The sequence below is a fragment of the Etheostoma cragini genome, chromosome 6 (assembly GCF_013103735.1).
Source record: "Etheostoma cragini isolate CJK2018 chromosome 6, CSU_Ecrag_1.0, whole genome shotgun sequence".
Taxonomy (NCBI): domain Eukaryota; kingdom Metazoa; phylum Chordata; class Actinopteri; order Perciformes; family Percidae; genus Etheostoma; species Etheostoma cragini.
Window position 1 is genome coordinate 22375919 of NC_048412.1, and position 23249 is coordinate 22399167.

General features: G+C 38.9%; 1 protein-coding gene and 1 long non-coding RNA gene across 3 annotated transcripts in view; one reads left to right on the forward strand and one right to left on the reverse strand.

Annotated features, from left to right (window-relative positions):
• Positions 1 to 192: 192 nt before the first annotated feature.
• On the forward strand, positions 193 to 20452 carry LOC117946137. Its single transcript, XR_004656974.1, has 3 exons — positions 193 to 450; positions 5218 to 5223; positions 20442 to 20452. It is a non-coding gene; the product is annotated as an uncharacterized LOC117946137 (long non-coding RNA).
• The window catches only part of slc9a1a (solute carrier family 9 member A1a), a 27452-nt gene continuing 4648 nt past the window's right edge, over positions 446 to 23249 (reverse strand). Inside the window, exons 2-13 of one of the 2 annotated variants that reach the window (XM_034874016.1) lie at positions 17101 to 17573; positions 16069 to 16319; positions 13642 to 13859; positions 11570 to 11772; positions 8704 to 8793; positions 6294 to 6364; positions 5716 to 5892; positions 4268 to 4394; positions 3720 to 3821; positions 2964 to 3045; positions 2635 to 2691; positions 446 to 1552 (exon numbers count right to left, since the gene is read on the reverse strand). In XM_034874016.1, coding sequence (XP_034729907.1) covers positions 1263 to 1552; positions 2635 to 2691; positions 2964 to 3045; positions 3720 to 3821; positions 4268 to 4394; positions 5716 to 5892; positions 6294 to 6364; positions 8704 to 8793; positions 11570 to 11772; positions 13642 to 13859; positions 16069 to 16319; positions 17101 to 17573 — 2141 coding nt within the window. In that variant the 3' untranslated portion in view covers positions 446 to 1262. The remainder of the gene's footprint in view (positions 1553 to 2634; positions 2692 to 2963; positions 3046 to 3719; positions 3822 to 4267; positions 4395 to 5715; positions 5893 to 6293; positions 6365 to 8703; positions 8794 to 11569; positions 11773 to 13641; positions 13860 to 16068; positions 16320 to 17100; positions 17574 to 23249) is intronic. The other variant, XM_034874017.1, reaches the window with a different exon arrangement.

Here is a 23249-nt window from a genome sequence, read left to right on the forward strand (position 1 = left end):
ATGCATATAGGCGTGTGAAAGAAAGTAAGGATCAATTACTTTGATCTGATATATAAAAAATTCAGCTCATGTGGTCTAAAGGTTTCAACAATGAGGAGTGTGAAGGTGACTGTGAGATGGGCCGTTACTCATTACATCAGGATCGAGAGAAGCATCTACTCTAACAACTCGACGAGCCCTGCTTGAGTGACTTTTAAAGGGTGTCCTAAAATTGACATAAAACACCTACACAGAAACGTGACGTGACAACAAGTGATTTAACTTTAGAAGACTTGGATGGGGAATCAAGCATGATAACATCAAACCGTAAGTGCTGCATCACTGCCTGTCTCACGAGCTTTGCTGTGGGTCCAAACTTGTCCCTTCCTATACGACAGTGGGGTTAAGCACACACAACTCCCTCCACAGCCATAAGACAAGGCCGCAGGTGTAAGTAGGACTATAAACAAAGTGACTAAATACATCCAGATTTGAACCTACATCCCACAAACTCTGACAACAAACTGATTGCAAACAGACATTAGTGACTCTGGACTTAAGAAATATGCTTTAAAACAAGACAAAGATAAAAATTGCACCGAGTGAAAAGGTTTGACATAAAATAAGGCCATACATTTTAAAATAGCTAAACTCTAAATGTTTAAATATTTAGCAATTTCAAGTGAAATAATGAAAGAACTGTTTCAGTCAGATGTTGGATTAAAAACAGGCAACTTTAACTCAAGCGCAATGCTTGAAAAAGAGGAATGGATTTAGGCAGTTTGCCTTGTTGATTAAATGTAGAATTAGAGGCCCAGCATGTTGCCAAGAAGGTAGCTTGAATGACATGAAATAGAAAAGAAAAAAATTAAATATCGTAAACAAACAAAAACCAACAACTATGCAGTCATTAAAAAAGAAAAAGTCTGACACCAAAATAAAAATGACATTGTCTGACACAAAAACAGTGCAAACCTTTGGTAATGCATAGCTCTTTCCTGAATGTCTCAGACTATCGACCGTAAACTCCACAACCTCTCAGACAACAGCCACTTCACTCCTGTCTAAAAAAAATAAAGAGCAATGATAATAAACTGATGGCTCTTTGTTTTTTCCAGACTTGCCTTTTCTTTTTGTTTCTGGTGTTGTACAGCGTTAGCAGTTTTGGCTTGTTTGGTTTCTGAACCATAGAGATTACTATTTAGAGCAGTGCAGCAGCCCTCTCTCCTCTAATTAGTGAAGGCGGGCATGCAGCCTAACCCCTCCATATCCTGTCTGCCGTGTCAAGGCAGAAAGGGTTCTTCCTCCTCCTCCTCGTCTGCGCTGGGACCGGGATCGCTCAGGCACCTCGTCAGCTTCTGCTGTTCTCGACCTCTGTCCGCCTCACCTGGCCTGTTAGGCCCACTCTGCCCTGAGGGAGGCTTCATCATCAGGCCCTGGTCCTCCTCCTGCTGGTCGGCCCGTCGGAACTCATCCATCAGGTTGACGGAGTCTGGAGACTGAGGAGAGGCCAAGTCCACCTGGATGGTCGGCACGCTGTCCACCGCTGGCTTCATGCTGTAGGCTACTGGGTCTACCGGAAGGTCAGGGAGGGAGCTTTACCAAGGCTTGTAACAATGCATTATGTAATGTCAAAATGTAATAAATATTCACTTCATTATGTAATAACACCCGCATTAGGTAATAATCTGCCACATTTTGTGATAAAAACCTGAACGCTGTATGTTATAAATTTCTCTGCATCTTTTTTAATTAACTATTACATAATATGGCAGGGAGTTCTTATAAAATGCAGAGAATTCTACTTTTTTTTTTAACAAAAATGTAATATGGTGCATTACGTAATAACTAACCAAAATGGATGTCTTCATCCATTTTTTACAACACTGTCATGTTTTTTTAATGAAATTCTATCGTGACTCACGGCGACTCAAAATGTATTGTAAAAAAATATACTGTTCGTTCAGTAGATTAACATTGCCTTTCATTGGTCAAGTTTAATACTTATTGCGTTCAAGGTTTTTATTACAAAATGCGGCAGATTATTACACAATCCGGGTGTGATTACATAATGAAGTAAAAAATGTATTACAGTCGGACGTTTTATTACACAATGCACTGTGATATCGTAATGTAATGTTACAAGGTTGTTAAAGGGGATTCAATATGATTCCATCATTCCATCAACATACATGACCATACCATGGACAAGGGCAGGGAAATGGGATCAACAAAGGTCAACAAAGCCACATGTGGACAATCACTGCACAAACTCCACAACAGCAGGCTTCAGGACTGTTCAAAATGTTTCACAACACAACAATAGTGCAAAGTAAGTCACAATGATTTATAACGCAACACATGCTGGACATAATTCCACTTTTAGTTTGAACTTACTATGAAAAAGAAAAGCTGAAGTTCCAACATACATCATGATTGACTAATCTGCAAACGGCAGAGTTTTTCCTGTGGCTATAATTCATTTAAAAATAAAAAAAATCATTTGAGCGCTGCCTCGTCAATCATGTCATGAGATCCCCCTTATTAGTGATGAATAATGGATTAATGTTAACAAGCAACGTAAGTGACACATGCAGGTTAGGATTGCTGCCGGGTTAAAACTGAAAATGAATCTTCTCTACACTGACTACATACCTGGAGAGATTTTGTTCCCTCTCTGCTGCTGAGCAGGTTTGAAATCAGTACGTCTGCCTAAAATAAAAACCACACACTGGTTTACATGCTGGCTGCTACATGCAAACATATTTCCACCAGTGGAGAAATATCTATCGCTGCAGCTGTGAACAGTAGCAGTGTTTCCTACATTGTGTTTGTTGTTTTGTGAGAGCTGCCTTGTGACCCTAACAAAATACAACGTGTGACGTGGTGAAGTGTCCCCTATTGTTTCCCGTGGTTCCTTTCAGTATGATGCTGATAGCTATCGGGTGTTTGCATTTGGCAGTGGCTAGGGTGGATGTTCTTACCTGAGGCCAGTCTGGCTCTACACATGGTAGGGGAGTCAGGTGGAGCAGCAGGCACCGTCAGGTAGTTATGCATGTCTTTTATCTGAAAGAAAAAAAGAGGGCTATTGTTTGTTTGTGGGATGATTTAGGCTTATGCATAAAGTACACATGAAAATACACACTGCCCCATTTTATTGTTTGGGAAGCAATTTACCATTGATCAATCATTAAAATGATGTGTTGCTTTCTCTGGAGAAATCCTCTACAGTGGCTTCAAGCACATTCAGTTCAACCAAAATAAAAGCCAGGGTCCATTTTCATTATGTAATTACAGGCTGATGAAATGGAAGTTTGTGGTTGGGCCACTCAGCTGTGCTAATAAATCAACCCCCATTTGTGTCAAGAAAATTAATTTAAGAGACTGAAGGTGGACTCTAATTATAACACTAATTATAGTTTTGGCTGAGTCATTTAAATGTTGGTGGCCCACTATGAAATGAGAAGAGCTGCTCTGTTGTTTCTTTTGGAGTCTAATGTTTTTCTCCTGCTTCATGTGTTTCCTGCAATATAACTTCTACTTTCTTACTGCATAACAGTCTCTGTTGCACACTGCTATGGTATTACAAAAGGCCTCTTTTAGCATTGACTAATCAACAGAATGGGTTTTGTTTAATCATGCTGTGAACAGGTGTCAATAAGGTTTGACAAAGCAGACAGCTGGCTCACACTGATTCTAGATTTCATAGGCGTTGCCTCCACCGAGCCTGATAGTCATACCTTTTTCTCCAGCTCAAACATCTTTTGCTTCTTGATAAGGAATTCATTGAAGCCATCCTCGTATGGATCAGCCACCAGAGTATGTCTGTTGTAGGAGCGCAGCTGAGCGAGTAAAGACAAATAAAACAACTCAGTTTAAGAGGACATTTTAATAACTCACAATTATACAAGTATGTGTAAGAAAGGTTTTTGCACAGTTTGTTTCTGCAGAAGTATAGATGATAAACACATGTGTGCCATTTACTCAGGCTAAGGTGATCGCAAGGGAACCATCCTCAATCGGTATAAATAAACGACAAGTACTTTTCTGTGTGCCTACAGTCAAAGCAAGTATTATTAGTTGGTTAATGATGAGTAGAGCTTGTGATTTAATTATAACTCTGTAACAATCAATACACTGTAGTCTAATACCAGACTATAGTCTAATCAATATGAATAGTGATATGCTCTAATGCTCCCGGTAATACAAGACAATACATCTTTAGATGATAAGAATAAGATATACACAGGCAATGATCTGTGTCTAATTGATCATATAGCAGTATTACCCTCTGTCGTGTCCTCTGAAGGTTACTCCTGAGGATCTTCCTGATCTCTTCCTCCCGGCCTTTAGACATCTTGGGCAGAGCTTTCTCTTCAGGCTTGGCAGGAGGAGGCTTCTTAGGCTGGATGTTCCTAAAAGAAAAAGAAAAAGAAAAAAAAACACAGGAAAAAGTTAGGACTATCAGAGTTTGTGTAACACAGACTGCTGTTTTTGCTTTTGATAAAAACACATGAAAATCTGTTGTAATAATGATGAAACTGTTGAAGTCCCATTTCCCTTGGAATCTAATGATCAGATGACTGAGAGCAAGTTTCTAGCTGTGTGGGCTGTCGTAACAGCTTGTGAAATTGAACAGCCGATGTACTAGCTGCATAGCGGCTCACCCAACTGTAACGCATCAGTGCTGATCAAAGAACCAGAAACCTTCCAGTCATCAGACAGACTCAACCCCTGACATTTGTAATGGATCTTCCTTTGAAGAAGATATATATATATATATATATATATAATAAAATTTATATAACAAATATAAATAAAAAAATATAAAGTAGCAATTAAAGCCCTCCACATATTAAACATGAAATGATATGGAGAATATATGGCGATAAGGAGAAAAATAGATTATATTCTTGTCCTAATACCTTGATGTCATTATTGTGGCGATATTATAGGGTTGACTGCTTTAACAAAATATCTTCACAATGAGATTTAACATAAATAATCTTCAGTAATGTAGATGTAATGACTAAGGGGCTAAAAGTAAAAATAATAAAAGAGCTTAAACAGTTTGGTAACAGAAAATGAAACCACTTTACTGTGATGCAGCCTTTAAAACCAGAAAAAAAAACACTTAACCCATTTATGATATTACAATTTCCAAAATCTAAGACGATATCTACTCTCATATCACGATGTCGATATAATAATGATTTATTGCCCAGCCCTACTATAGAGTGTAGTGTAAGTGATGTAAATAATAAAACAGTTACTTCCTGTTCCATTTACAGCTTTGACAGTAAGACACTGATGCAATTCAAGAGGGCCTGTTTTATCATGTTGGCCTGGTTATTACTTTGCATCAAATTTAATTCAAATAAATGAGCATAAAGCATTGTGAAATTATTTATTTATCAGTAAATACAAGGTATTATTTTTACAAACATTTAAATCGGCTGTGATCAACAGTTTTATTTTTTAAATTAAATGTATGAAATTACACTGTGAAAGATGTCACAACGTGAACTTCCAGATAATTCTCAAACAAATCTGCAGCTCCTCCCAGCTGTTTTTGGAGCTGTCCAGCAAGTTTCAGCTTATTGTTTAGGTGTCCCGCCTGCATTTTTACTGTTTTGTTACTTACACACTTTGCAGGGACTGCAGGTTAAAGGTCTCATAAATTTGAGACAGGTTGGTATTCTGAGTGTAGTAACTGAAAACCGAGTGAGTACTTACTGCATGGAAACTGTGGAAGGCACAGCAGACGGCAGGTTGACTCCCCCTCCGCTCTCCACCAGGTCGATGGCCTGTTTCATCTCCATCTTGTGGTAGAAGGCGATGAGCTGTGGCTCCTTGGAGCGTTCGCCTGCAATCAGGCACTTTTTCACGTACTTCTTGTTGAAACGGTTCAGTCTGGGAGGATAAAATGAGTTGCAGATGAAAATAGAGACAAAGGAAAAAAAAGACAGCCGTGTGTAAGAATAAGACAGAGAGAGATGTGAGAGGTTTGACATATGGTGCACATTAGAGGAAAAGAAAAGAGGTTGAATGATGGAACGAATCACAATAATTCCACATTTATAGCCTCAGTAAATGTGTATTCTTTGAAGGGTTGAATCAATTAGCGGATAATGACAGAAAATTAAATATTTACTACTTTGACGATGGATTAAAAAACTATAACTTTTCATCGTTACAATTTCTCTCTGCCAAATATTGACTTGCTTTTTCTTAATTTGGTCTCGGGGTAACTTGTGATGAGCATTTGTCACCATGTTTAACAAATAACTTATTAGCAATGAAAAAAAGCATACTTGTCCTTCCAGTGGTGGTGTCCATAGTGTCCACAAATGTCCTCAATTCCAGTCAGAAGGTGGTCAAGGAACTGGGGAGAAAAAGAGGCAGAAAACCTTTTAAAATGAGGTCGACAAAAAGATAACAAAAAAAACTCTGCAGAGTTTTTTAATTTATTGTACAGACTTAGTTAGGTACAGAAATACCATATGCCTGTGAACAAACCTATATTTAATAAACACTACTTTCTAGGGGCCCATATTATATCTGCTGTAATTTCTTTGGTCAAAAACAGGATTTTTTTTAGGTTACTTTTCCTTTTTCCAATGTAAAAATGTGTTTTGATTATAATTATGATTAAAAATGTTTTTATCTGTGATGACAGTAACACTGCGGTACCGCAGACATTACTCAGCTGCATCTTAAGATAAGATAAGAAAAGTTATGGTAAGCCTTTATTGTCTCCTATAGGAGAAATTTGTCTTGGGCAGTCGAGAGAAGTAAGAATGGTGATGCATCACACAAACACAGTAAACATTCAGTCCACATACAGTACATAAGACAAAAGCATAGATTATCTCATCCAAATGGGTTCAATAAACATCCAATAAATCTCACACAAGACCCTCTATTTTCCTCCGCACTCACAGAAGAGAAAGAACCCACAGCATATCCTCCACCTCATATTGCAGGTAATTCTACCCAGATTGCACTGTTCCCATTGAAACATACTGTGAACACACACACACACACACACACACACACACACACACACACACACACACACACACACACACACACACACACACACAGTCTCTTGTACCCCAGTTACCATTCCTCACAGTAAAAACACCCTCACAGGTAAGACTGCCAACATCAGTATCAACAACAGCAGGTGACGAGCTATAAAATGGAAGTGGTGGGAGAAAAACAACAGCAGCCCCAGCCAGGTGACTGATCAGACAGGGTTTATTAGCAGTGGTAGCACGCCTGCTAATACCAGAGAAAATGTACAGATGCATTTGTTGCTTCGGACTGCAGTCAGCCGCAGGTTGCCCTGGTGCTCTGACTAAGCCTGCAGATGACAGTCTGACAGGCAGTGTTACTATGGGAACAAGTCATTAGGCAGAGCCACAGACTCTACTTCTGCTTTGTCAGAAGAGACGGATCCATGTAAAGACTGCCTAGTGCTATGTGGGTGGGGGTGAAAAAGTCATCCTAAAAAGTGCTAACAGTATGAAAGGTTTTAGATTTAGGGTGAGATCATAGATTAATATATATATCATGACACATTCTCTTCTGGTTACACAGATTTTGGGTCATATACAGTATTTATTCTTATTTCACTACAAACATCTTTTTGTGGGTTTTTTTCTGCACTCTTGCCTAAATTATAAATTGTTGTCCATTATCCCATCCTCTTTCAGTCTGATTTGCCAGGGAGACAGTAACTTTTAAATAAAAATCAACACATTTAAAAAAAAAAGAAGTTATTTTTATAATAATCTATTATTAACTTATCAGAACCTACCATTGAATTGTTCTAGAGAGAATCTATCCCTAAACATGAGACACAATGCTACTGCAAATAGTAGTATATTGCCCTGATTCCATTGTCAATGTGAGCAACGTGTCAATTAGCAATGTATTGTATGTTGTTATGTAGTTCCATGACTCAATTACAAGTAAAGCAGGTAAAATCACAAAAAAAAACAATCTGGGACAGGTATGTCAAGTAAAACACTGTGTGTGTGTGAGTGTGTGTGTGTGTGTGTGTGTGTGTGTGTGTGTGTGTGTGTATGTGCATGTATTTACTTATATGAACTGTATTAATAGCTTTAAAACCGTCAGGGATTGTGGGGCATGGTGTGTGTTGGGGTGAGAGAGAGCGAGACATTGTGTTTAAGTTATATTTAACTAGATGGTAAAATGTTATGAAATGGGGAAAGAAAACTGCCAGTTATTTTGCTTGGATTGACGTTGACTGTGCTGTACCCTTACAGTACAGTGAATGAGTTGAACTAGCACCCGGCAGCCAGTAGGTGGAAGCAGCAGTCAAGATTTGATGAGCAACTGGCCTTGGAGGCTTGTTACTGCAAAAGGGCGTCACATTTGACATAAAACTACAAGGGAATGTAAAACATTATTTGCTGTGCATTTCTCAATCCAGGGAATAGTATATAATATTAATGTTATTAGGCATATTTGTATTTCTGCATATAACTGTGGGATGAATACATATATAAAAACAAGATAGGAAGTGAGAACAGTCAGCTGTGGCTTAAAAGGTAGCTCAGTGAAGGACCATTTCAAACCATTTAATTTATCAATTGCATACCAAAAGGCTCTGGGTGACTGATATGTAGAAACCACGAAGTCATCAGCTTCTGATGATGAAGGCTCATGATGGATGTAGGGGAAAAGTCTCACCTGGGTGTGGATTTCCTCATTTATCGACCGCTTGGCCTCCTGTTTCTTCTTCACTGCTAGCAGCTCCACCAGGGGTTTGATGGTCATGCCCTGCCAGAAGGATGAGAGAAACAAAACATTAGTCATTATTCACCTCCTGACCTTAGATAAAGGCAGAAATAGGCTCTAATCACCAACTCTGCAGGACGTATGAGTGAAATGCATAGCCCATTGAGATGTAGCATCTCATTTTCGAGGGGGTCCTATGAACAGATACAGACAGAACACAATAAACACCAAACATACAATACAATACATGCTGTATTTGTATGTGTAGAACACATAAACCTCCATGCTCTGATTTTGAATATCTTTCACACCTGTAATGGTTTTACAATGCTAGTATCGTTCATCTAAGTCAAGCATAAGCTCAGTAGTATCACACACTAGATGGCAGATTTCCCAAACGTTTTGTAATGGGGGATTACCTAATAGAACAGGTCTTGACACATCGTTTCACAAAAAAATGTTGCTGTAAATCTCTTACAACTTTAGAGAAATGAGTTGTGAGAAGTTACGGACTTCAGCACTAAAGATCAACATCACATCTGCTAATCCACATCAAAGGGAACTCCTTCTCCTTATCAACAATTCAAAACATCATCTTGTGTTTCCATTGCTCCTTGGACAAACATTCTTTCAAGTGTACAGGTGGGTAAGAGGTAAGAGTAAGGCTGTTACGTGGGTGTTTTGTTCTCTGCTCTTGTGTCCTGATCCAGGTACTGCCCTCTCCATCTGACTGGTCGGGCACACCTGGGGCACCTCAGCAATCAGCAGTGGGCCAGATGGCCGAGCAGAGTCGTGTCGCGCTGGGTCGTGAGTCTGAGCTGGATTGTGCTCTTCACTGTGTCAGCGGAGGAATAGTGTAACTGGTTGTACCAGTGTTTAGTTTAATCGGTTTCACTTCCTTTCTCTAAGGGAAGTTGTTTTGTGTGAACATTGGACCCCTTTTTGTTTAAATAAACAGTTTAATAGTACAAATCTCTCTATTTCCTTTCTTTCTTTAAACTCCTGGCTTATTGTTAATTGTTGCTCTCCCTTTTTTCCACTGGACACCACTTCTGGGGTAATAAAGGCAAAGAGGTGTGTCTTGCAAAAACAAATTCAAGTTAAGGTCACTTCTTGTAAAAAAGTTATCATTTATTATAAAGCAGGTCAAGCCCAAGTGCTATATAACTCCTATAAAGTAAACTAAAGTATCAAACACTTATAAAGTATCAACTATAAAGTATCAAAACACTTAATTCACAGAGAAATGCCTCCAGCCTGTGTTCAGAAACAGTGTTTTTAAGCTGTCAAGACTTCTGTCCGCTTGTGAATAATTGTAAACACAACTATACTGTAGTATAGGTAGAAAGACTATCAGCACTACAGTGCTGATAGTCTTTCCCCAGCTGTAATGACGATACCAACGCTGAGAGAGACATAGAGGGTGATATAGGTATGTTCAGACGGAAAGTATGAGAAAAATGGGTTTTGAAACATCAAAGCATGTACACATGTTCTAATAGAAACCCCCCAAAACAAGTATGACCCTGAAAATGAGCATAATATGGGACTTTTTGTTGTTGTTGGCATTTTTGCCTTTAATCACCAGGACAGCATGAAAGGGGAGAGAGAGGGGGAAGACATGCAGGAAGATTGCTGCAGGACGGATATAACCCCCGGAGCACTTCGTTGAGGATTAAACCCCTTTATATAGGCACCTGCTCTACAAACTGAGCTACCTGGGCGCCCCATAATATGGGACTCTTAAGAGAAATCCTGAACTGCTAAAATTGTCTGTGTAGACAGGGATGTTTTTTCAAATACAAGTGTTACCTTTCTATCAGTTACCTCTTCGCACAGCGATTATATATATATATTATGTGATTATATTCTCAAGAGAAGAATGATCGTGAATACAACTGATAAGTGCATACACAATCAAAAACTACTTTAAATGTGTGTACACATTGTATGTGTTTCTTCCTGTAGAAATGGTTGTAAAGCAACACTTGAAGTAGCTACAAGCCCTCATCTCATGTTAATAAGCAAACAACTTGGATGAAAAGTTTCAGTAAATATTCAATTCCTCTTTCATTCTGGAGCCAAAAAAGCGTTTTGTTGTGAATGTAACTTTTATTTTAGATAGCTAAAAATGTGTAGTTGTAGTTTTATTTTAAATTAACAATCACAAATATGTGTGCAAGAACTTCCTGTCTTTATCTTGAATTTGAGGACTGTTTTTGCTTGTCATGCTGATGTTAACTATGTGAGAGGATTCAGTAGGAATGTGGCTCTTCATACTTTGTATTCCTTCTGCATATGTTTTACATTTGATTAATGCATGAATTAACACACCAAACCAACCTCTTGCAAACACAGGAGTGTTCCATTCATGTTCAATCAGCATAACCAGTAAGATTTGCAACGTTTTACAACTGAATGTTTGCAAAGAAATATATGTTTAATCTGGTTTTGTAAGTGTTTTGGTCAGCGTGAATTCAAACAGTGATGGAAGTGGAAATTCATACTAGACTAGCTAGGCAAATACACTAGAACCCACTACACACTTTTATTTGCAAATGAGTGGGTAACATTCAAAACATGAATGTTGAACCCATACCCTGTCTCTTACTTGGAACAGTGCACCAGAGGATTAACAGTAGTTTAATGCTTTCACTGTACTTAAAGTGCCTTAATGTAGAAATCTCCTTGCATAGTGCATTGACTGTGGTTATGACATCCCATAATAAGGCATGAGGTAGGCTAGCCAGGCTGAATGACACACTTTCTACTTCTTAAGTCTGACCCAAACAGGACAACCTAAACTGGGTCCTCGTACCTGAACAAAGACGGTGAAGAAGATAACGGTGATGATGGCGGTAAGGAACATTTCTCTCATTGGAAATTGCTCCTTTTTCAGCAGGAAGCCGAGGGAGAAGGCGATGGCACCCCGCATGCCACCGTAGGCCACAATGAACTGGTCTTTGGTTGTCAGTTTGACGATGCGGAACTTGTTGATCACACAGGTCAGACCAACCACACCTGGGAAGAACAATGTAATGAGAATGTAAGAGTTTGTCACTTTGTGTGTGTTACAAACCTAGCTCAAAGAGCCTCTCTGGACTTTTAAGATGCCAGTGCTTGCAAATAAGTTAAGACCATAACAAGAAATGATATGAAAGTCAAAATAATTTACTTTTGGTTAAATCTTTAAGATTTTTCAATGTGCTTTACACCTTCTTTCAAATAGCCATTGCTTCCATTATTTTCACACAAGTAGGAAAACCAGCATACAAAGACTTGACACATGATAAAGCTAATCCATCACAGAAAAAATCGTATCTGCTTTTGCCCCAAAAAGCATTGTCACCTTTTTTTAAATCAATCTGGAACTCGCCGCACGCGAAAGTGCTGCATACAGCAGCGTAGCGCAGCTTTTTTTATTTTGGTGTCCAAGTGATCCAATCTGTCCGGGCCCATCGGGTGAGCAGCGTCGGCATTCCCTCTATTTATCGTATCATACACGAGCGTATGTGTGAAGCCAGGCAGGTGATCACATACAGTAAGATCACAGTGCAACTGGATATTTTACCAAAATAAACACATTTCAAAATCAAACCGCCAGGTTTATGGTTATTTTGGCTGTTGTGTCTTCAAGCAAGACACGCAATCAAGAACACGGAGAGAGAGAGAGAGACGGACGGACAGAAAGAGAGAGAGACACACACACACACGGGCTACAATTAAGATGGTTTTCCCACTCATCCTGTCTTTTTCTATTGGAAAGAGAGAGAGAGAGAGAGAGAGAGAGAGAGAGAGAAAGAGAGAAAGAAAGAGAGAGAGAGAGAGAGAGAGAGAGAGAGAGAGAGAAATACGCGTCCGGTATGAATGGCCAGGTGCATGATCAGGCACTTATCTATGCTACGCGACACTTACGTGTGCTGTGTTCTTCCAACTGTGAGTATCATTTAAAATTGTATAAAATAAATGAAAAACAACTGCTGCCTGGAAGATTTTGAAAAATTCTAAACACTAAAGCACTAAAGGTTTGAATAGTTAGCAGTACTGCAAAATACATGTGATTTATAGTAAAATACCTATAAACGTGCAAAAACACTGCAATGACATTGACTGGCCAAACAAGAACACTTTCCACCATAAGACGTTGCATCATGTAAGATGTGCAGGATTGCTGATGGCAACAATTCATTCACAGGCCGCATATTTGTGTTTGGGAAGTTTGCTCAAAGCATCATCAGCTTGAGGTTGAGAATGTCAAACATCTTTGTGTTTCACGACTGAAGACACTTTGTTTTGTTTCTTTTCACTCTGAGCCCCTCTCTCTCCAGCCCTAATAACTCTAGTATTACAAATCATCAACAGAAGGACTTGTGACAGTTTGAAGTCAACACTGAAATCCTCAGCAGAGCTTCCTTTCAAACACCGACAGCTGTGTGATGAAACATGATGGCGACATTTACTCTTGTCAATTATGCCCAGTTCCCTTTTTTGAGTACAAGGTCTTTTTACATCCAAATACATCATTGTGTTAATTACAACTCCCTTCAAAGTGCACTATAATCCATTTATGTCCTTTGAAAAAATAAATACTAGGCAACCTTATTTTTGCTGCAAGTTTTGATTTGCATTCAAGCTCACTGACAAATTGTTGATCAAAAGCCTTTCAAGCTAATGTCTGACGTGACTGTTTCATGTTAAGATCTATGGATAAAAGCCAACAATATCAAAGAGATCTTGTAGGAATTAAAACCCCAAAAATGACTAACCTAAGGACACTTCCTCCGTTGCAGGTTAATTGTTTCCCCTTTACACAGCATTGCTACACACACCAGCATGGCACCATTGCATTTTTTGAAGAAGAAGTTGTGAGATATGTGCAGTAGAGCTGACCTATGACCCGTGACACCAGACACAGAATGACAGTGACGGTGACGAACGTCCAGTTCCAGTGGTGAGGTCCGTCTACTGTGGCCACACCGAGAAAGATGAAGATTAGTGTCTCACTGACGCTGCTCCACATTTTCAAGAAGTACTTGATGGTGGTGTGGGACTTGTGGGATATGTTGGCCTCTACGTAGGGTCGCATCACTGCTCCACATGCAATTAACCTAGAAGGAAAAGAGGTACACGTACGCTCAGAGAAGATATATATGGGTAAATATATGTGTGTGTGTATATATATATATATTTTAGAAAACATATTTTAGAAAACTTATTTTCCTAGATTCCATGTATCCAAATCTGTTGTAAATGCTGGGATTGTCATCCAAATTCTAACACTGTTAAACGTATGATTAACATGAAGCAAAGTAAAATTAGTTTATAAATGTTAAAAGGGAAAAGTCGTCGGCAACCCTTACATCAGAGTTTTTCCACTGAAGGAAAGCTGTAGCTACCCAGAGTTCCACACTGATTTTGGAAACATGACAATGTGACACCAACAAACATGTCTTCCTCCCTGTCTGGTGACCACTTCTCTATTGTATTCTAGTTTCATGCAAGTTTTTTTTTCACCCTCCTCCATGTCAATATTGGTTTGGTTTTCAAGGCTTTAGGGAAATGATGAAAAGAATTTAGACCAGTTAGCTGTTCCACTTCTTCTTTTTAAACACCTCGACACCAATCAAGTTTTTGATCTGAGGTGCAATAAGACAGCCAGAAGAGACTGTCCTTGAAACTACACATCATTTCGACCCTGATTCAGAGGGGAGACTCAGTATATCATCCCCTCCTGTCTGCAACATCCATTACTCCCAGCGCCTTGAACAGAAAATGGATTGAAACGTACTGGAGGAGCTGATGAGAAATGGCACCTCAGAGAATAATGGGATGCCAATAAATCAATGCTTGGTTAAGGTGACGTTGGATCAGATTACCCAATATACCACTGCCACGATCTATAGTTGAGTTACTGTTAAAGGGCAATGACTGAATTATATTTTTCTTGTAATGGCAAGGTTCTATATAGACCGTGACAACTCATCACAGGAGGGAAGACCTACGATAGAAGGATGTTCCTGGAACAGCTGGAGAACATCACAGATAGCAGAGAGCACACAGGACACAAAAACATTACTACTGTATGGAATAGATAAAATGGTGGCAAAGTGACGTCTGAGTCGTAAAGATGTAAAACTTTCAAAATATACATTACATTCTGAAAGTTTATAATTCTCTTTAAGTCTATCCATATGACCACCCCCTAAACTAAGGCTGAACAATATTGGATATAATCTAACTACGATGTTTTAATACCAATATTTTTTATAAAGGTTTCTTATCTTCTGTATTATTCAATATACACAAGCAATAAATCATTCTATAAAATGACTAACACAACATTGGATACAGTCAACATATAAACTGCTCTTTCATGTTGTAGGTCTGGCCTATGTGTTAGGCTGAAATCAGATGAATTGATGCATGAATTGATATGAAAAACATATCTTTATTTAGTGACTGAATTGTTAAAACCTTTAATCACTATTGAATATTATAACTTGTAACTTCAAACTTTGTAAACACGTAATATAATTATGACTTAAATAACTGAAAAAATAAATCATTGGTGTGAACGTTAATATGTATGAAAAATAAATATAAATCTTACTGATCTCCAGTCAATCTGATTATTTTGATAACTTAAAGCTCAATGGTAACATGAACATTTAAATTGAACTTATAAATACAATCTCAAAAACACCAGAGGCCCAGTGTGAACATTTAATTAAAAGATAAATATGAATCTTACTATCTCCAATCAGCAACGGTATTGTAACACATTACACAAACTAAAGTAAGGCTCCACCACTCTAAAAATATTTAGATAACTGAAAGCCTCATTGTATACATATGTTGTTAACCAACCATTCCTGTTTCAGGGAGACTTTGTTTTGCCTCCAGGGCCGACACTGATGCTCACTTTGGGCTAACATCATCCCATAACACAGCAGTTGAGAAGCATGTCACGAGAACTTTACGCGTTCTTAATGAACTGCAGTATTTATTCATAGACAAACTAAAACCTATACTTTTACTACCATTTGACAACTTCACTGCTAACGTCTTCTCTGCTCGGATTTCCAACACTTGATTGCCACACACCCTGAGCTCATCAACTCTCTCTCTCTCTCTTTTGACCACACACTTGCTTCAAACACAGTATGCACTGAGTTATAAAATGCATAGCTATAAAATGTTAACATGATGATATCTGAAGATTCAAACCTGGCCTTGGGCCAATTTGAAAATTGCCTTCTATTCCGTCACAATGCCAGTTTGAATTTGATTAATCATTCAGCCCTACCACACACTTACGCCATGATACCAGAAAGGTGGAACATCTCAGCTGAAAGGTAGGCCATGTAGCTGTAAACAAAGACAAAAAGTGGCTCGATGACACGCGTGTGGGAGGTGAAGCGTGAGGTGAAGGCAGTCAGGATCCCATAGATAGCTCCCACTAGAATGCCACCCAGCGATACCACCAAGAAGGAGATGATCCCCAGGAAACCATCCAACACGGTCACTGTGCCAGCAGCCGAATACTCCTCAAACAGATGGTATAGCACCTAGGAGACAGATGGTGTTGATTGAGGCATATGACAAAGAGAATGCTTTAACCTACAGTAATTACAACAAAAGGTAATAAAAGTCTGTGGAGAAAGAATAACTAAAACTTTAATGTATTTGCCCTCTCCATGTGATTCTAGTGATTCTCTGATTCTGGACAAGGTCTAAATCAGTTTTCAAACGTTTCTTTCATTTTTTTAAGAAAATTATTATAATTATTATATATGAATCATCTCATAAATCCGGAATAACCGTGAAATAAGGAATAGTGATTCAAAATTATTCATTTATGCGTGCATGTGTTTAGGGCCGGGGTGCATGTGTGTTGGAATAGGTGCGTTGACGATGGAAAAACCTGGCACCTGGTTAGAGCTATCATCTAACGTTACCCGCCCCTAAACTAAGAGTTTTACCATGTAAGGGCTAGCATCTTGGCTGCATCTACAAGCATGCAAGATGTTGAAAAGGTCAAGCATCTGGCATAATTCCAAAGGAAATTGGCAGAAAATCAAAAGATATCCTCGCTCACCTAGCTATGATGCTAGCATTGTCAGTAACGTTTTACTGTAGGTGGTGCCGTTTGTGAAGAGGCCAGCTAACAACTGGTGTGCTGTGAGTTGGGGTCAGGTCTAACTATAACATTATACTTTTTTTTTAAATTCAGTACACAACCTGATCTGAGTTCTTAACTGCTGACAAAACAATAAATGCATTCTCTCATAACAGATGGAAGCTTGAAAGTCCGCTATCAGCCACATAATTCCTGTTTTAGTCACTCACCACAGTGACGGCATCGTTGAGCAGTGACTCGCCAAACACCAGGATGTGCAACAGTTCGTTGATGTGGATTTCCTCAAACACAGCTAGCACAGCAACAGGATCCACAGCTGAGATGATGGAGCCAAATAGCAGACAGGGCAGGATCTCTAACTGGTGGAGTTCGGATGGATTGGCTGGCTGGATCTGACACACAGCATACAGCAGACCCCCGATGAAAAAGGCATTCCACAAGGTCCCAACAACAGCAAACATCAGGATCGTGCCCAGGTTCTCCATGAAGGGTCGAATGGGCAGGAAGTAGCCAGCATCCAGAATGATGGGCGGCAGCAGGCAGAGGAAAAACAATTGGGAGTCCAGAACTGGGGGGACCTTTTCTCCAGCTAGTTTGATAAGCCCCCCCACCAGCAGACCCACCGTAATCAACAGGCAGCTTTCTGGCACAATACCAGGCAGACGAGGAATCATGTGGAACCCTGGGAAAATGGACGGAAAAATGATTAGAGGCAATGGCATGGAGGGAAACAAAGAACAAAAATGGGAGCGATAGGATCCCACTAACAGCAACGTCAGTATCGGGCCATGGACGTAAAATGGGTTGGACCCTTCATTACTTTCTACTCCTCTCTTTTTGGAATCCTCGCTCCAACCACACCCATCTTTAAACTCAGCCTTCATTTTGATCCCAACTACACACCTGTAAAGTTTCATGACTGCATCCTGCACAGAGACAAAATCAAAAACTAGCTTGTTAGGAAAGAGGCTAAATAATGCTCCAAATCTAGGCAAAATTATGGCAATGGTAAAATTAGCATGGCTAGATTTTCGAAGAGGTACCTCAAGATGAAGGAAAAGGTTTTATGGGTTCCCACAAGTCTCCCGTTTACAGACGTTCACACTTTCTGCTAATCCCACGCAGTTTGGACAATAGCCATGCAGTTTTTCTCATGTATTCTAATTGTAAAAATTTGTTTTTTTCACCTAATTAAAAATGGTGTATTTCTGGGAATATTTCTGGGGCTTGGAAAATTGCATGAATTGGGTAATACTGAAAAGCTGAATGAAAGTAAGTATTTAATAAATACATGTGTGATGATGTTAGTCCCCATAGTAGCCATTTAAATGAGTAAGACCATTTTCTGAAACTTGTGTCACTGTATAAAAGGACCTGTTGCAACCTCTAGGATAAGCAAAGCTTCATGAGGTTTACAACCTTCAAACTAGAGAACTGTGACATTCAGAGGATGTATGTATGTCCTAGGTATATTTAACATAAGGGGGTTTATCTGCAGTTTCTAGAACAAAAGTGCTTGCCATTTAGTCACAGAAAGAAATGCAATTCTTGCAGAAATCTCCAAATGTCAAAACCTTTTGATCCAAATCACAGCACGGATTTTCCCATGATCCTCAAGGGTCTGGTGTCTTAATGGGGAATTGGTGGTTTGGAGGAATGTTTTATAAATTCTTAAGTGGTAAGAAAATGGTTAAATTGCGCACCAAACAAATAGTATCAACCCAAAAACTGGTGCAACAACTTAGAAGAATTAAGTGAACATGAGAATGTCCATCTTCAACTTATATCATAAAGTACTAAGCCTTTATGTACATGCTGACAATTATATATAATATTCATATACTGTATACACACACACACACACACACACACACACACACACACACACACACACTGTTGTACTATATAAGCAACACGATCTGCAAACAAAAAGCATCTACTTTTTCAAGTCAGAAAGTCTTGTGCTCTCCCTTTCTGAGCAAATATATTGCATATGTACAACCAGCCATTTGGTTGCATTGCTATACACAGGGGAAATGAACATCCTCTGCAAACAGCTGACTATGTGTGTGGGTCATTACTAAATGAAACTGAAGAAGTCCTAGAAGACAGCGTTTAACTAATATACAGTATCTAAGAACTACCATCCTCGTGGTGTATGTTAATCCTAATAATTGAGATTAATAGCCTACAGCATGAACATGGAAAATACTGAGAATTGAATGGTTTTTACAACTTCATTAAAATAAACAACCGGACTAGAAACCCATGCTTATTTTCATCAATGCCAGGGGTAGGCAGGGTTTCACAAATCCATACACCCAAACAATTACACCTGGGAGTGGCCTAGTTATTCAAAATGTATCTGCTGTTAGGACCTCAGCAGCCAAAGAGAGAACTTCTGCAGGGATAGACGCTAATATTTGTAAGCACTGGTCCCACGGGTCACCAAGCCCCTTAATTTGGTGTCAAGTACATTTTTGGTGGCCTAAATGTAAGCTTTTGTAAAAATAACACAGAAAAGGCAATTTAACTGTTTAAAACAGCATCTCTAAGTGTGACACTTCAATAGATAAAAAATGCAACAACTTATTTAAATTAAAAAGTCAAGTTCTTTGTAAACATATGGTACTAGTCTCTTCACACTCCTTCCCCCCCCATTGCCTCATAGACAGCCGCCCTCCCAGAATTTTGCCTGAGTCAGTCACGTCTGCAATAAAAAGATTACAAAAAAACATTACAGCTGAAAACCACAGTACATTAGCCTGTATACTCCTGCTTTCATTCACTCTTTACTTTCCCTTGCCTTTTTTCCACATAGTCCACCTTTTTGTGTTTATAGTTCTTCTGTCAGGTAGAAGATAATTAAATATTATCACTTTTCAGTGGGCCTGCACGATACTGGAAAAACTGACATTGCAATATTTGTTTTGCCTGAAAAATATATATTGCGATATGAAAAAAGAAAAAGTAATTTTTAAAAGATGACAAATATCTCAATTTGGTAATTATAAATCATTCTCAACTACAAAACTAAAGAAAGTAAGCGCTGTGACTACTTTTCTGAAGTGATTTTGGAGAGGGATATTAGGTGGAAATATGGTGGTTGACTAGCATGGCACCATTGCATTCATATAATAATCAATCAAGGCTGAAGTGTATGACAATGACTGCATGTTGCTTCCTCTAAATTTCCGGTTGTGGTGGACTAGCGGGGCCAGCGGGGACCCGTTAACACGTGACACACGGCCTCACTTCCAATAACAATAACCCTCGTCGGACTAACGTCACATACACACGTTGCTTACATGGCTACCTTTCTTAAAGGGGAAGGGTCGGACGGTAATAATAATGTAAAAGTAGATCGGTGAAAGTTGTTTTTTCTATCAAGCAGCAAAAAAGGATTAGCGTCAACATCGCAACGTCTTGCGATGTGACTATTGCGCATGCGCAAATCTATCACAGCATGACAGCAAGCTCTTACATTTGCAAAAATGTGGTATTTTATGGATGGGAAATACCTTCATATGACCAAGGTCTGCAAAGGGAGTCATTTACAAAACAACTTTAATAAAAAGATGGGCAGTGTAGTCCTCGAGGAAAGAGAAATCAAGTTATGACTGGATGGACTAAACGCATTACTGCTGGAGCCTCGTGCAGTGACACTCAACAGTGAATCCAAGAATGACACTCTAAATGATCCATTACCATTCATGAATGACCAGGAGCGCCAAGTGAAGACTGCACATGTTGTACAAACAAGAAGAGAATGAGACAAAAAAAACATTTTAGCATCAATACGGACCTTTCTAGATGTAAAAACTCAACACACATCTACAACTGGACTAAAGACTCTGTGAAACAAGTCTTAAATGTCCAACCTAGACTACGTGGTAACTGTTAACACATTGTTAAATCTCTCTATGAATCCAAATTAAGCGCTTTAGTGCTCATCAAGAGATGAGCCATAGCGCAGAAAAAAGATAAGTGAAAATGAAAGCAGTGAACTTCTAAAAACAACTCATGGCACACAACTGCAGTGCTGTCGTGACGTATAAGAGATATGCAGTAAGTGTGCTCAATAGAAGAAAAGAAAACGGTACGTAACATGTGTAAGGATTTTTGATTTGGCACTCATACAGCAAGGTTACTGAAAAGTCAGCAAAGGGTCACAGTCACTTCTGAATGTGTACCCAGTGTTAGCACAGCCTGGTACCTGCTGAATACGATTCCCAAAGCTAAGAACCGCGCCCTGTTGCCAGGTGACTAATTGTATACTGCTGGCAGCCAAACCTGCTGAACCAAGCAAGGACAAAAGAGAGACAATATTTAAACAGTTGCCTGGTCAAAGAAAGTGATTGATAATACGTTCATTTGATTCTTTACTTAAAAATCAAGATTTTAAACTGAAGAAACAGATTTATTTCAGAGCGGTGTAGGCCTTGTTCCTGACAACAGTGCTGTGTGAAAAAAAGAAGCTTTTGTGAGTCATTGTATGATTGTTTAATGCAGACCATTTTTTTCAAGTTGCTTGTAGAAGACCAGTGTTGGTTTAAATAATTAATAATGGCCTGCTGATGGTATATTCCAGTATGATCTCTGATAGTGAGCATGCAGCTGTTTGAAATGGAAAGAAGGCAACCAGTTGGAATGATTTGGGTGTAGACGGAAAGAAAAGGACAAGTTACCTTTAGTACAAACACTGTAGATAATACCAAATATACCTTTGAGTTTATGTTACTGACAAGAAATGGTTTGGTTTTGTGGAGATGACAACAACATTTTAGATTTTAGAATTGCAACCGCTAAACGCTATAATATCCTTCACCTATGACACCTTAAAGGATGATTACTTCTTACAACCTGTGACGCATGCTCAGAATTGAGAACTATTAAACTAATCAATATGTATTATTGCTTAGAGTGCCCATATTATGGAAAAATAATTCTGGGATTTGGGGTGTTATTTTGTGTCTCTGTGGCTTCCACATGCATACAAAAAAAGAAAAACCATCCATGCTGTTTTGAGTGAGATCCAGGTTTCTGAATGTCTTCTGTCTCTGGGTGAGATGTTTCTGCGTGAGGCTTTCTACGTCACTAGCCAAGACGAGGTGGCTAACCTTAGCACATGCTAGCGCTTGCATGCTAGCGCTTGCATGCTAGCGCTTGCATGCTAGCTTGTTCTCCATGGCAAAACACTGCTACAACACACACTAGTTCACCATAATTTACAAAAGAACTACTTCCATGTTCCTGTTCTGCAGGTATTCCACAAGTGCCCCGCATTTAGAAGACGTCTCCCAGCTGTTTTAGCTACAAAGTGAGATGTGGAATGCAATGTGCGCTACAACTAAAATATGGTGTTTTTTGAAAATGAAATCGTGTAAACCTATTCTGGTACAACCTCAAAATACTATTATGAACCTGAAAATGAGCATAATATGGGCGCTTTAGGGCTAATTACTTTAATATCTTGGATATTGACAATATATGGAGATATTGTATTAAATATGAGGCAAAGACATCTAGGGTATTTCTAAAATGACGGGCCCGTGAATGTTTAATGTAAACGTAACTGCGTCAAGCAATAACCTAAATAAAACAAACAAGATAAGATGTATAAGCCTGTGACATATATACGCAAAACTTTAGGGTGGTTTCTAATGATTTCTAATGAGGCTTTATCAGTAAGGATAATATTATGAACCATATCTCGGGAAGGTTTTGACAAATCCTGTAACTTTGGACTCAACAACAAATATATTATTTAAACATAACATTCAGAAGGTTAAACTCAAGAATGATTATACAGGTTGTCAATAGGTCAACCCAGCGATACAGATAATGTCTCAATTGTTTACCGCAGATTAAGCAATCCTTTAACAAAAGGGGCAGGTCCCTTTGTGAACCGTTTATTCTGCAAACAACCGATCTAAACAGTTGCAGGCTGCATTCCTGAAACAGCGCTAATTTATAGACATATTGGATCTTAGAAAATTAAACTACGGTGAAGTTTACAAATTCAACAACAAACTGCGAAACTAGATTTAAGATTACGGTCTTGTCTGGTAATCACAAGATCAAAAAACTACCTTATAGCTTTGAAGGTCCTCAGGTGTAAGAGTCATAAACAAATAAGGGAATGGGCAAACTAATTCAACAGCTCTTAAAAAACAAAACCTGACTTTTATCATTATTTCTGGGTAAAACCAGGTTACAGCAATGTTTCACTGTGATGGATGATCTACGCCTGCTAAACGATACCGCTCAAATAGGTGGTTATCTGGAAATTGAAACATACACACACACACACACACACACACACACACACACACACACACACACACACACACACACA